This window comes from Neomonachus schauinslandi, chromosome 2 (assembly GCF_002201575.2).
Source record: "Neomonachus schauinslandi chromosome 2, ASM220157v2, whole genome shotgun sequence".
In the NCBI taxonomy this organism is placed as follows: Eukaryota; Metazoa; Chordata; class Mammalia; order Carnivora; family Phocidae; genus Neomonachus; species Neomonachus schauinslandi.
The window spans coordinates 27,062,731-27,075,365 of record NC_058404.1 but is presented as its reverse complement, the minus strand read 5'-3'; the positions used below and the strand labels follow the sequence as shown (position 1 = coordinate 27,075,365).

The 12,635-nt window shown below is 37.0% G+C and overlaps 1 protein-coding gene across 1 annotated transcript in view; it reads right to left on the bottom strand.

Annotated features, from left to right (window-relative positions):
* The window catches only part of TNKS (tankyrase), a 198,354-nt gene that overhangs the window by 16,846 nt on the left and 168,873 nt on the right, over positions 1-12,635 (bottom strand). The window contains 3 exon segments of the mRNA XM_021694117.2: positions 4,128-4,210; positions 5,035-5,272; positions 7,191-7,379. Of these exon segments, the coding sequence (XP_021549792.1) occupies positions 4,128-4,210; positions 5,035-5,272; positions 7,191-7,379 (510 nt within the window).

The window sequence follows — 12,635 nt, the reverse complement described above, 5'->3', positions numbered from 1 at the left end:
AGGGATAATTTTGTAATGTATAAAAATATCAAATCACTATGATGTACTCCTGAAACTAATAAATAGTGTAGGTCATTTATACTTCAGTTAGAAAAATCAAATTATAATCTTTAAAATAAGGATTATTCATGTATCAGCTAAATCATCTTACATAAAAAGCAAATGTCACTTGACGAAGGGTTGCCTTTTGTTTCTAAGATTTGTTCATTTTCTTTGGGGTAGAGAGAAAAAAAGTAGAATTTTAATGGGGAGAGAAAAATTAAGAGTTTGAATGAAAAAGCTCCTTCTTTCACTTGGGCTTCAAAGGATGCAGGCTAGAGTAACAGTTGTTAGAACTAACTTTATAATCACATTCATAGTTAATGTACCTGAGACTGTTCCTTGGTCTTTTGATTTTGAAGTAAAAATTTATAAAGATCACTTTTCATGAAAATATATAGGTTGCCCATAAATATGTCCAAAGAAGTCTTCTAAGTCATACCATTTATGTTTAGGACTTGCAGTGAAAATCAAATTGGCCTTTCCCAGAGAGAAAGTGTTCTAATCAGGAAGCTACGTTATACAGGAAGGGCCAAAGTGACACTGGTACTGTATTTATAACTCTAAAGGACATGGGTATGTATTACTTGGCAAAGTATATATGTTCAAACAAGTCAAGTTAGTTAAGAGACTTCTGAGAGAATAATTATGAAGGGACGAGGCTGTGATGCCCTGAAGGATGTTTTCCTGGGACGGGAAGTAAAATAACTATATCCCCACTCCACTGCAAGAGAAGTAACCTTGAGTAGGAACAGAAACACGAAGATCTTATGTGTCAAAATGACTCAGGACACAGAAGCACTCCCTGGCTTAAGAGAAATAGACAAGAATTAAATGAGTACAATGTATATGCCCACTCCTTCCCTCACTACACAAGTATCTTGACCATCATCAATCACACACTTACAGCATGAAATAGAATGTTAATGGAAGAAAATTCTATGGGTAAATTACAGAAAGGGTTACAGAATTTATCACTCTATAACTAAAGGTTACTCAAGCAACACTTGCAGTCAAAGTAAAAATTAATTTGATTGCTTGACGACTGGGCCAGAAGACAGTCAAACACAGTTTAATAGAAAGAAAGGTAGTATCATTTGTCTGGAGGAAAGGAGCTGTGCTGGGCAATATACATTAAATGGAACAGTCAACATATTAATAAAAAAAGGATACAGAAATTATTCCTGCAAAAAGAAAATCAATGGAGCCATTTACTCAGAACAAAAGTACAGTGAAAAAACAGAATAATAAAACTGATGAAACAGAAGCTGTCAAAAGCACCAACTGTGAAACTGAACGATTAAACTATTACAACCAATAGAATGAGATATCCACGTCACAGGAAATCAGTTACTGAGAGAATAAAGTAAAAGAGAAAAAATAAAACACAAAATTATGCGGCAAATAAACTGAAAGAGTAGAAATGGAAATCCTTTGAAAATTTTTCAACAGTCGATTGGAGTTATTTGTGTGAATTAGGGTCTTTGGTTTATTAAGCAAACGTGTGAAATTTCACAGTTACTGTGGATCTGATTTGGGAAGAAGGGATATATTAAGGGATATCCTTTGGCTTTAGCAGAAGATGTTTTTACAATAGCTTTCATACCTTCAGGAGGGAACAAGGGAAAAGCATTCTGTTCAGGATATTCTCATAAGAAATCTCCAGGGCGCCTGGGTGGCTCAGTTGGTTAAGAGTCTGCCTTCGGCTCAGGTCATGATCCCAGGGTCCCCTGCTCAGTGGGGAGTCTGCTTCTATCTCTGCCCCTCCCCCATGCTCGATCTCTCTCTCTCTCTCTCTCTCAAATAAATAAATAAATAAATCTTAAGGAAAAAAAAAATCTCCAAACCAGAGGGTAAATCAACGGTAGGTGAAGCTAAAGGAAAAGTGAATTTAATTAGAGAACTCTATAAAGTCCTCACCACCAGACAAAGACACATCTGATGCTTCATTAAAGTATATTTTAAAAATTGGCACAGAAGCACAGTAGGACTAGGAATTTTAACTGTCTGGACACTTGAAGGTATTATAATTGACAGTCAAGGAAAGTGATACGTTAAGTGCCTTACCCCATGTTACACAGCTAGTAAGAGAGAGAAAATAATCAGAATCAAGGTCTTTTAGCCCAGTGCTATTTCTGCTCAACTGTTTTGATCAATAAGACCATAACTGCAATAAGCAACATAAAGAAATTTCGCTAAAAAAAAGAATGAACAAGAATTGGTGTTTTTAATTAATTCCAAATTGACTATAAGTCTATGAAAAAACCAGAATGGTGCAAAGAGGCCAGTGAGGAATTTGGAAACTATATCCATAAAGAGAAGAACTGAAATATAAAAGTGTCCTTATAAGTGTCCTTATAAAAGGTATATTTATCTTAAAATAGGAGAAACTTTGTAGGAGAGGGTGGTTGGAAGGGTAAGTTCATGATAAGTTGATTAGGTCTTAAAAATATATGAAGGGAGATGATCCATGAGAGACTATGGACTCTGAGAAACAAACTGAGGGTTCTAGATGGGAGGCGGGTGGGGGGATGGGTTAGCCTGGTGATGGGTATTAAAGAGGGCATGTACTGAATGGAGCACTGGGTATTATATGCAAACAATGAATCATGGAACACTACATCAAAAACTAATGGTGTAACGTATGGTGATTAACATAACAAAATAAAATTTTTAAAAAAAGAAATATACGCAGGGCTATTTTATGTTGTGGTGAGCTGAATGGTGGCCTTCAAAAAGATATGTCCACGTTTTAATCCCCAGACTTTATGAAGGACCTATCTGGAAAACTTTTTTTTTAGATCTTTGCATATGTAATTAAGTTAAGGATCTTGAAATGAGATCACCTAGTATTACAGCGGTAGGCCTTAAATCCAATGCAAGTGTCCTTATAAAAGACACAGAAGCGCAGACAGACAGAGAAGGCAAGGTGGCGATGGAAGCAGAGACTGCAGTCACGTGGCCGTAAGCCAAAGGGGCCGGGAAACTGGCAGAGGCAAGAGAGTGTAGCCCTGCCAACAACTCGATTTTGAACTTCAGGCTTCCAGAACTGCGAGGGAATAAATTTCTGTTGTTTAAGCCACCAAGTTTGTGGTAATTTGTTGTAACAGCCCTATGAAACGAGTACGTGAGCAGACTAGAGATTAGATTTCTGTGCCAAACAGGGTAAATGTAAACATAAAATTAATAGATTATACACGGGGGCAGATTTGGGCACACATTAAATTACAAGCACTTTATTACACTTGCCCAAAGTGTAACAATTTATCTTCCCACATGGATGTTAAAAGAGTAGGATCTGGGAAAATGACTAAATACCTTTCTCATTTTAAGATTCTACATATAGTAGTAACAGTCAATTTAAACTCAGGAACTTATTATTATTCAATATTGAATACTGACTGTGGTAATTAAATCATACAGTAATTAAGTTAAAAAGTCATTTTCCTGTATAAAAACAGGATGACAAACAGAAAGGTCTTAATTCTTAAATGCCGTAATGGTGATTTCATACCCAGATCTTCATACACATTTAAGATGTGAAAATAGGACAGGTTTATGAGTATGTGGCCAAGTTTTGGTTCAATGTTATTTTAGACTCACCTGGACAACAGAAACTTCATAAAGAGGCAATTTTAAAAAGGTACACTTGTCTAGGATTTACTTTGCTTTCCAAATTTAACAGACAACTGCTTTGTGAAGATCTTAAATAGCTAATATAAAAATGTGTTGTTGGTTTTAAGTGGAGTCTATTCACATATATTGAGATGAATAAGCACCAACACTTTGTAGAAACAAAATAATGAAAGAAGATTTTGAAAACATTCTTTTGAGGTGGTTTCATGGCCTAAGTTTATGTAACAAAACATATGTAGTCAAACCGCTTATAAAGATATAATGAAATAACAGTTAATGACTCCCATCACTGGTTAGACAATTTTGGGGAGAATCCTAAAATGCTGGATTCCCCTGGCTTCTTTAGAATTTTGAAATGAGTTTTAAAGTTAAAAAGTAAAAAAGAAACAAGGAATGGCAATTAATACCTTTTAATATTTAATTAAAAAGACTCAGCAAAAAGGAGAGCTTACCTGTTCTGTTTCAAAGATGTCCCGAAGGTGCTCAAGACCAAGGCTTTTTAGGAACTGGCTGATATTCATGTCAAGACCCGCAACTAGAACAGACATACATTAAAGTTTTCAGAAAGCAGTTTATCAATCTAAAGGAAGTTACAGTATTTATGTAAAGCCATGGCTCTCTGACACCCTTGGCTGTGCAGATGATTTCACGTCCAGATGATTTTGTATCCATTTACATACATATATTTAATTCAGACACTTCAAGTAATCTCTGAATTTGGTGGAGAAGTAAAAGCAGAGTTTATCTTATCAGTAGCATTTATATTAATTGTAATATTATAAAGTTTGATCTAATGCTTTTAGTGAAATATTTAACAGTTGGAATTAAAAATTGAATTTACCAGCTATGGTTTCAGTTTCGATTCCGTAAATGATCTCTCAGGTTTTTTTCTGATATAATTTCAGTAATAAGACTCACTGAGTAGTTAAATAAAATATTATGGTTAGAAATGGATATATTGGAATATACACAGGAACAATGTAGATGTCAAGGTATTTATTTTATGAAGACAGTTCTTATAAACTGGTGTTTATATGAAAACTTATGGACAGGATGTCTTTAAGATGTGATCAATAATTACCAAGAGAAGTAAGTGGAATCTGTTCATTTAAAAAAAACAAAAACGAGGGGCACCTAGGTGGTTCAGTCGGTTGAGGGTCCAACTCTTCATTTCAACTCAGGTCATGATCTCAGGGTCGTAGGATCGGGCTCTGCACTGGGTGTGGAGCCTGCTAAGGATTCTCTATCTCCCTCTCCCTCCGCTCCAACCCCCCCCCCACTTGCACCTCCCCTAGGCTACTCTGTCTCTTTAAAAAACAAAAACAAAAAACAACCCCCCCCCCACACAAGTATACTTGCCTTCTCCTTCCTTCCTTTCTGCGCCCGCTGCACCGTCTCCCGTGTTGGACGGTCCTCCTACTGCCAGTTCCGCTAAAGGGCCGGTGAGGTTATCGATGCTGCTAGCAGCCGACAGGCAGGAGGGGGTGGATGCTGGTGAGATCAGAGAGGCACTCACTACGGTGGCCTGAGGTTTAAAACAGGTAGGTAAGGCCTCCGGGGGCATGGCATCTATCAGCAAAGCTCTGATGTCGTCAGCCTAAAAATAATAAGACAAGTAAACACACACAAAAATACATTTTAAAATGGTAAGTTTTTCCACTAAGGACCAAATGCTTCGTGACATTTGTCTTTAGTGAGTGCATCATTATTGCCCACTGGTTTTTGATCATTCAATTCCCTGACCTACAACTCCAAAGAGTCCCAGCAGTTTCTGCAGGTGTCAGGACTGGAGTCCCTATATAATTTTTAAAAAATATTTCATCTTTTTAAGATTAATATAAAACTTGGTGACTTTAGTTAATAATACTGTATTACGGGGCGCCTGGGTGGCTCAGTCGTTAAGCGTCTGCCTTCGGCTCAGGTCATGATCCCAGGTTCCTGGGATCGAGCCCCTCATCGGGCTCCCTGCGCTGCAGGGGAGCCTGCTTCTCCCTCTCCCGCTCCCCCTGCTTGTGTTCCCTCTCTCGCAGTCTCTGTCGAACAAATAAAATCTTTAAAAAATGATAATACTGTATTACATACCTGGAATTTGCTGAGAACAGACTTTAAATGTTCTTGCCACACACACATGCACATATATGAGAGTTAACTATGGATGAAAAAGTCTAAGAATTTAAACTATATTGATTTCTGGAAACAGTTTTTAGACACTGAAACGTGCATACGGTTGTTCATACTGATTACACATGTATTTAAAGAATAAGTTAATAAAGATGTAAATGGAGTTTAAAAAAATTTCATCTCTCATTTAAAAAACAGCCTGTTGCAGTGTTGATTCTCAGTCTCTACTTTTGAAGGAGTTCTCATATTTACACTATGTTCTGTATATGCCTAAATAATGACAATGATTTTTATTTAGTTATTTAGCACAGGCTTAGTAATGTAACATACAGTTAGAATCTGGAGAGATTTTTTTAGTTTGGCTGGCTTATTCGTCCCCGCCACAGTTTGTTAGGCGTGACCGCTGTGAGCACCTGCGAGCCTCCGAAGACAGCCAGCCATTCAGGCCCTCCTCTGCGTGCATGCATGCCACTCTTCCCATCAAGAGGCGGCAACTATCTCCCTTCCTTTAGATCTGGGCGGCCCTGCGAGTGGCAGTGACCAAAAGCATGTAAACGGAGTGATGTCTGAGGCTTTTGAGGCCAGGTTTAAAACGACTGGCAGCTTCTACTTCTTCTCTCAGAGAAGGCGTCTCCATGCTGTAAAGAAGTCCAGGTTAGACTACAGAGTGAGGGGGGCGCTCCGTGGAGAGACCCTGGAGGATGAAGGGCCACCCTAGGCCTTGCAGCCTCAGCTGAGCTCCCAGCTGAAGGTAGGTGTGCATATCGCAGAACTGTCCCGCTGAGCCCAGGCAACCCACAGAACCGTGAGAAATAATACATCACTGTATTAAGCCACTCACTCGGTTCTGGTTAAGCTACTTAGTGTTCTGAAGTGGCCTGTTACTCAGCAAGAGATGGATGAGACAGAATGTGGCTTCGGAAGGTATTTCTAGTTAAAAAATTATAAATTATTGTGCATATCAATTTACTTTTCCATCTTCAGAGGAATAATAAAACGGCCTAGAAGGTAAATTTTCTTCGACTATCTCATAGCCTCAGGTAAATTATCACGAACATTGGTTGCTCCTGAACAATATGCCAAATGTAGAAGGTCTAAGATATTTCACTCATGTAGTTCTCTGAGGATACACTTTAGATACATGTTTCTCTGTTTTCCCTCCAAGTTAAGCATGGCAAAAAGAATTACGTTAACGCACTGCTTAGTTTGCCTTAACAGAGTTTTGAACTATATAAAAAATGCAAGTGAAAAAAATTTCAGAAGGAAGGAAATTTGCTCTTATTCTGAGTGAAATATGCACCACTAAAGGTAAAGCTGCTAAGCCCTGAAATTTAATGTCACTTCTGAAAGCATAAATTTAAAGCAATACTAAATAATTCGGAATGAAGACTTACTGTTGCCAGATCTAAAGGTGTCTGACCTTCTTGGTTCTTCATAGTTGGATCCGCACCATGGGCCAAGAGAAGGGCACATAACTGGGTCCTTCCTTTTTGGGCTGCTTCATGTAGAGGAGTAAATGCCCACTTATCTGTGGCATTTACACACGTGTTGTATTTTATCAATAATGCTGCTATATCCACATGCTAAAAAAAAAAAAAAAACAACAAAGGATGCAAAGGATCAAGAATGAGATTATCTGGTAAAGCTCCATCAGGTATGCCTGTTGTATTGAACATTTCATTCCCTCTATATCTCTCTTCTCATCCTTAACATAAGTTTCTTCTATTAAAGAAAGCATACTTATCCCACTCCTATATTTTGGACTCCATCTCTTCTTACCTCCAAAATCTCAATTCCACAATTATTACTGTTTTACCCTGTGATTCTTCATAGGTGCTTGTAAAATTTTTTATTCAGCCTTCTAACATATTCAAGTCTATCTTAAAAACAAACACATAAAATGAAACTATCACCTGACCCCAAGCCTCCTATCAAAGGTCTAGACTGCCTGTCAAACTTTTGAAACAAGTGTTCTTGTTTGCTTCTCTTATCTTCCTATTTCTCTTCTAACCCACTGCAATCTGATCTATTTACTGAAACATTAGACTCAAAGATTCTCAGTGTTTTCTCTTCAGCCCTTGGGTAAGTAATGTAACATAACAAAACAACATTTTACAAAACTTAGTCTGTTATGTCCAAAATGACTTGAGGGTAGAGGAAATGTTAGCAGCAGATATGTTAACTAATAAGCTGGGCATGATGTGATGAGATGCTGAACTGTGATGGTTAGAGAAGAACAGAAAAGAAGAGCTAAAATCGAGAAACTGTAAAGGAAAAAAATGGATTTTAGAAAGACAGATTAACTGCAGAGAGAGACAGAAAAGCCAAAGATGACTACGTTTCTTTTTTCAAAATTGGTCTAGAAGATTAAAAGCCAAAGGGGAACCCTTAACAGAAACTGAGTAGCAAAAGTTTAAGTGGGAATGAAACTGTAAGAAAGAAAGTTTCACTTTCGGTAAATAGTTTTTGAGGTAAAATATCAAAGTAATGCTGTTCTGTAAATGGTTTGACATAGAAGGTTGGAGCACAGATAAGGGCACCATTTATTTACTCACTTCTGCTCTCTTACCTATTCACCCAACCACCAGACATTGGTGAATACCTACTAAGTGCCTGGTCCTTTGGGTAGGGACTCTCGGGGGACTGCAAAACAGAATATTGAGTTGACAGTTGTAGCTAGTTGATGAAGTCACTAAGAAAAGGAATACCGAAAGATAATTTTCAGGGGGATAAAGCTTTGAGAAAACAGTATTTGGGGAAAGGAGACTGAAGAAGAGTCCTCAGAGGAGACAAAAGGGGTGACAGGAACTGAAGAACTGTGAAGAGCCAGGACCACACAAGACAACGTAGGAGAAAGTTTCAAGGAGAGCAGGTTCTCTCAAATAATAAGTTCTATATAGCAAAAAGTTTCAGTTTCTTCCCAAAAGTCCTTATAAAATAAGCTTAAGACAATCAATTAGGCAACAGTAATATTAATTCAATGGTTGGGCTTTTGAGAATAATAAAAATAACTTTATTCTCATAAGCATATTTAGGGATGCTACTTTGGTTACCATTAAAGTGTTTTTGAAATTCATTTCAACTCTAATATTCTATAATTTTGTGCAGTTGACACATTTGTGTTCTTTATGGATACATTTCTTGGCATAACTTGATCACCTTTGATAATTAACTCAGAAGCACAGTATCTGTTGAGACTAGATTTCTATCTCATGCTGTTGCTCCACGCAACATGTCTGAGTTAGCTGACTTTCATGAGAATGGGAAGAGACGGGGAAGGCAGAAACAGAAATAGGCCAACGTGAGATTTACATATTTTCTGTAAGACAGTCTTCGCTCTCTCGAAGACACTCACCTTGAAAAGAACAGACACTTTTTCTGAGGTAATATTCAAGTTTTCAAAATATAATACTTACTAATTTCCGGAAAATAATTTCAGAAAATAAAGAGAAGAAAATTTATGAGGAAAATATAAATCAAGTAACTTCTAAGGAAGCTCCCACATTGGCTTTGACAATGTAAGAAAAAAATGAAGCCAAGGAGCATAATTACACCTGGGCTTTTGAGAACAAGCTACGTTTTGTGATCTTTTTGGGATTATGAATGATACATCATAATAAAACTGACTCTAACACGAAAGATAAAAACCATTTAAAGATACATCATAATAAAACTGACTCTAACACGAAAGATAAAAATAGGTACCAACTGTGGTATTCCCCAAATTACTTAAAACAAAATAAAACCCCCAAGTTTATCTCCCTTATTCAAAGAATATATATTGAAAAGTATAGTTCTTTTTGTTCAGTTAACCCAAAAGCATGGAATAACTTCAACCTTCTCCCCAGTAAGGTTATAGGGCATTCACACAATGATTCTGATGATTAATTTTACTCTACTCCCATGTGTACTGGTTGAATAATATAATTTGGTAGACTAATTTGCATAGGCTTCCAAAATTAGATAGTCCAAGGAAAATTACATGTGTGTAAAATGAATTGTATGTAAGTTGTTTATTATTCAACTTTCTTTATACTGAATTTATAGTTTATGCTTGGAGCAACCAATTACATGCTTGTTAAATCTGCTGACAAACATCTGAAAGAGCAATAAACAGGAATGAGTATATTACTACCAAAGTAGTAGACTAAAAACACACTTCTTAAGTCTTTTAAATAGCTACACCACTGAGGCAAAAATAGTAACTGAAAGTTAAGGCTGACAAATGCAATAAATAAGCTACAGCTCAGTTCTATACCATTTATAAGAACAAAGTATTGAACTGGAAGGTCTGGAAAAGGAACTGAACTCCACTGGAATGTTTCCAAGAGAAAGAGTCAATTTAACATGGTTTTAGAATCCAGCTGAAACACAGAACACTTTAAATGACAAATACTACATAAAAAGACTATGAGGGCCCTAATTTAATTCTAGAAAGCTGGACAGTAAGGAGAAGAGAAACATGCTTGGGCTCCAGGGAGAGCCATTTAATCGGACAATGATGTAATGAAATCCCAATATTATACATTTTAGAGAAAGCACTGAAAAATGAAAAAATTAGCAAGTTGATTTATGAGATAAAATTACAGGCTTTGTGCTAAATAAATACCAATGTCTTACATTTATTGAATAACAGAAAAATTAACTGTCTTGTGTAAATGTATATTAAAAATGTAAGACACTGTAATACAAAACACTCTCCTGAAATCTGTAACTTTTATTTAAACTTCTTAAACTGTGTGTTTGTTTCTCTAGTTAGAAAAACTGAGGTCGCAAGGTCTTTCTGTATAAAAACGCTCAAAGATACACAGCAGAATGAGCTCTCTAGAGGAAAAAAGGTAAAATACAAGTCAAAGAATCATTACCAATAAATAACAGCTTAAGTAGCTTTATGTAGTTTCACAGATCCCTCACACGATATCCTCGGGCTACAAGTCATTACCTACTACTGAAGCCAGTTCATCTCTATTTCATACTGATACCGAGATGGTCGAGCACACAGATTACTTGTAGGGCTGTGCTATATAAGGGTGACAGCCAGCCCTTATTCTGACCAGTAGGATGGCTGCGGGGAGCAAGTTATCTTATACACAGTTACTACACTGGGTTTTAGAGTGCCATAGGCTAGAGAATGCACTTTCCACATGCATGATCTCACCTAATTATCACAACAACCCTGTAAAGAAGGTTTCAGCATCTGAGTTCTGCTAATGAGAAAACTGCAGATCAGAAGGACTAAGGCACTTCTTGAAGACTACCGGGTTATCGAGTAAAAGCCTAAAGATGAGATCCCAGATGTTCACATCCCGACTTCAGGTGTTTTCATTACACAGAGCTGCCTGAAGGGTCTTGCTGGACTAAAACTCAAGAGTCATTTCCTGAAAAATTGAAAATGGCAGTGTATAATATCAGGGAGAAGCCATGTAAGTAGGGATTACTGCATAACACTATACCTCAAACTACTCTGCATACGGCTTTATTTTTAACTTAGAAGCTTCTATTTCATAGGAAGTACCACAAAAATCTCCTCCAAAACTGTTATTTCAGGACAGTGCAATCATATATACCATGCAGCCAGGCCAGTTCAAGCATCATTGGGATGAACACAATTTAACTAGTGTTTTGCAACCTTAACAGAGAAATGTGGACCAGAGCCCTACAACTTCATTAAAATATCCAGCCAAGGCTTATTATAACATGAATAAAAAGGGAATTTTGAAAGATAACAGACTTATGTATCTAGAGATAATAAAAATATAATTACATCTACCCTTTAAGTTAAAAGAAGACAAAGTAACTTAAAAAAATTTTTTTTTAAAGATTTTGTTTATTTACTCATGAGAGACAGAGAAAGAGAGAGAGAGAGAGGCAGAGGGAGAAACAGGCGGGACTTGATCCCAGGACCCTGGGATTATGATCTGAGCTGAAGGCAGATGCTTAACTGACTGAGTTACCCAGGCGCCCTGCTTTAAAAATTTTTATATTGTGGTTAACACTGGTCCTTGTTTTAAATCTACTAATTGAGACTGAGATAAATACTGATTTGACATGATTACTGACAATAGATTTTATGGTATACAAACTGCATTAGATAAAATTATGTTTTAGAGCAGAGATTCTCAATGGGGAGGATGATCTTACCTACTGCCAACTGGGAATCACTGTGTCATAGGGATGTTAAAAGGGGGGGGGCCAAGGGGAGAGATAAGTGTTGTATGTAGCAAAACCATGGCAACAAAAAAAGGTCAAGAAACTACAAAAGTAAAGGTTTTAGTGAATAACACTTATGACTACTGAGTGAATAGTCATAAACTCATAGATACTTGATTTTTGAATTTATAAAGTTTAATACCAGAAGGACTTTTAGTGACTCAAAAAAATCCACCTACACAATGAGGAAAAATACCTACTATAAACACATTATCTAGCCTGTTAACATTCTTTAGTAGAAGGATGGGATGAACCAGGTTGATCAAAACCTCTATCACATGCTCTCTACACAGCCTGGAGAATTTTCTGTTCATTTTTACTTCGATAAAGCACCTTCATTTACAAAGAGCTTAGCAGTAGGGATGTGATAACACACAGGATAACATAAAAAGAGAGATGAAACAAAAAATGTCCATTATTTTTCTCACATGTAGTTAGAAGATGATGGTGAAATAAGTATGACATGGAACAGTGGGCCTCTGGTCTGGACCTTGATTGAACCGCACCTCCCTTTAGCTAAGGGCAAGGTAGCTTCAAGGGAACATGAGATAAGGTTGACCTGCACGCTACATTACTATTTAGCCACAAGAGAGACCACTATACATTTATTTCTCTCACACTAGTCACCA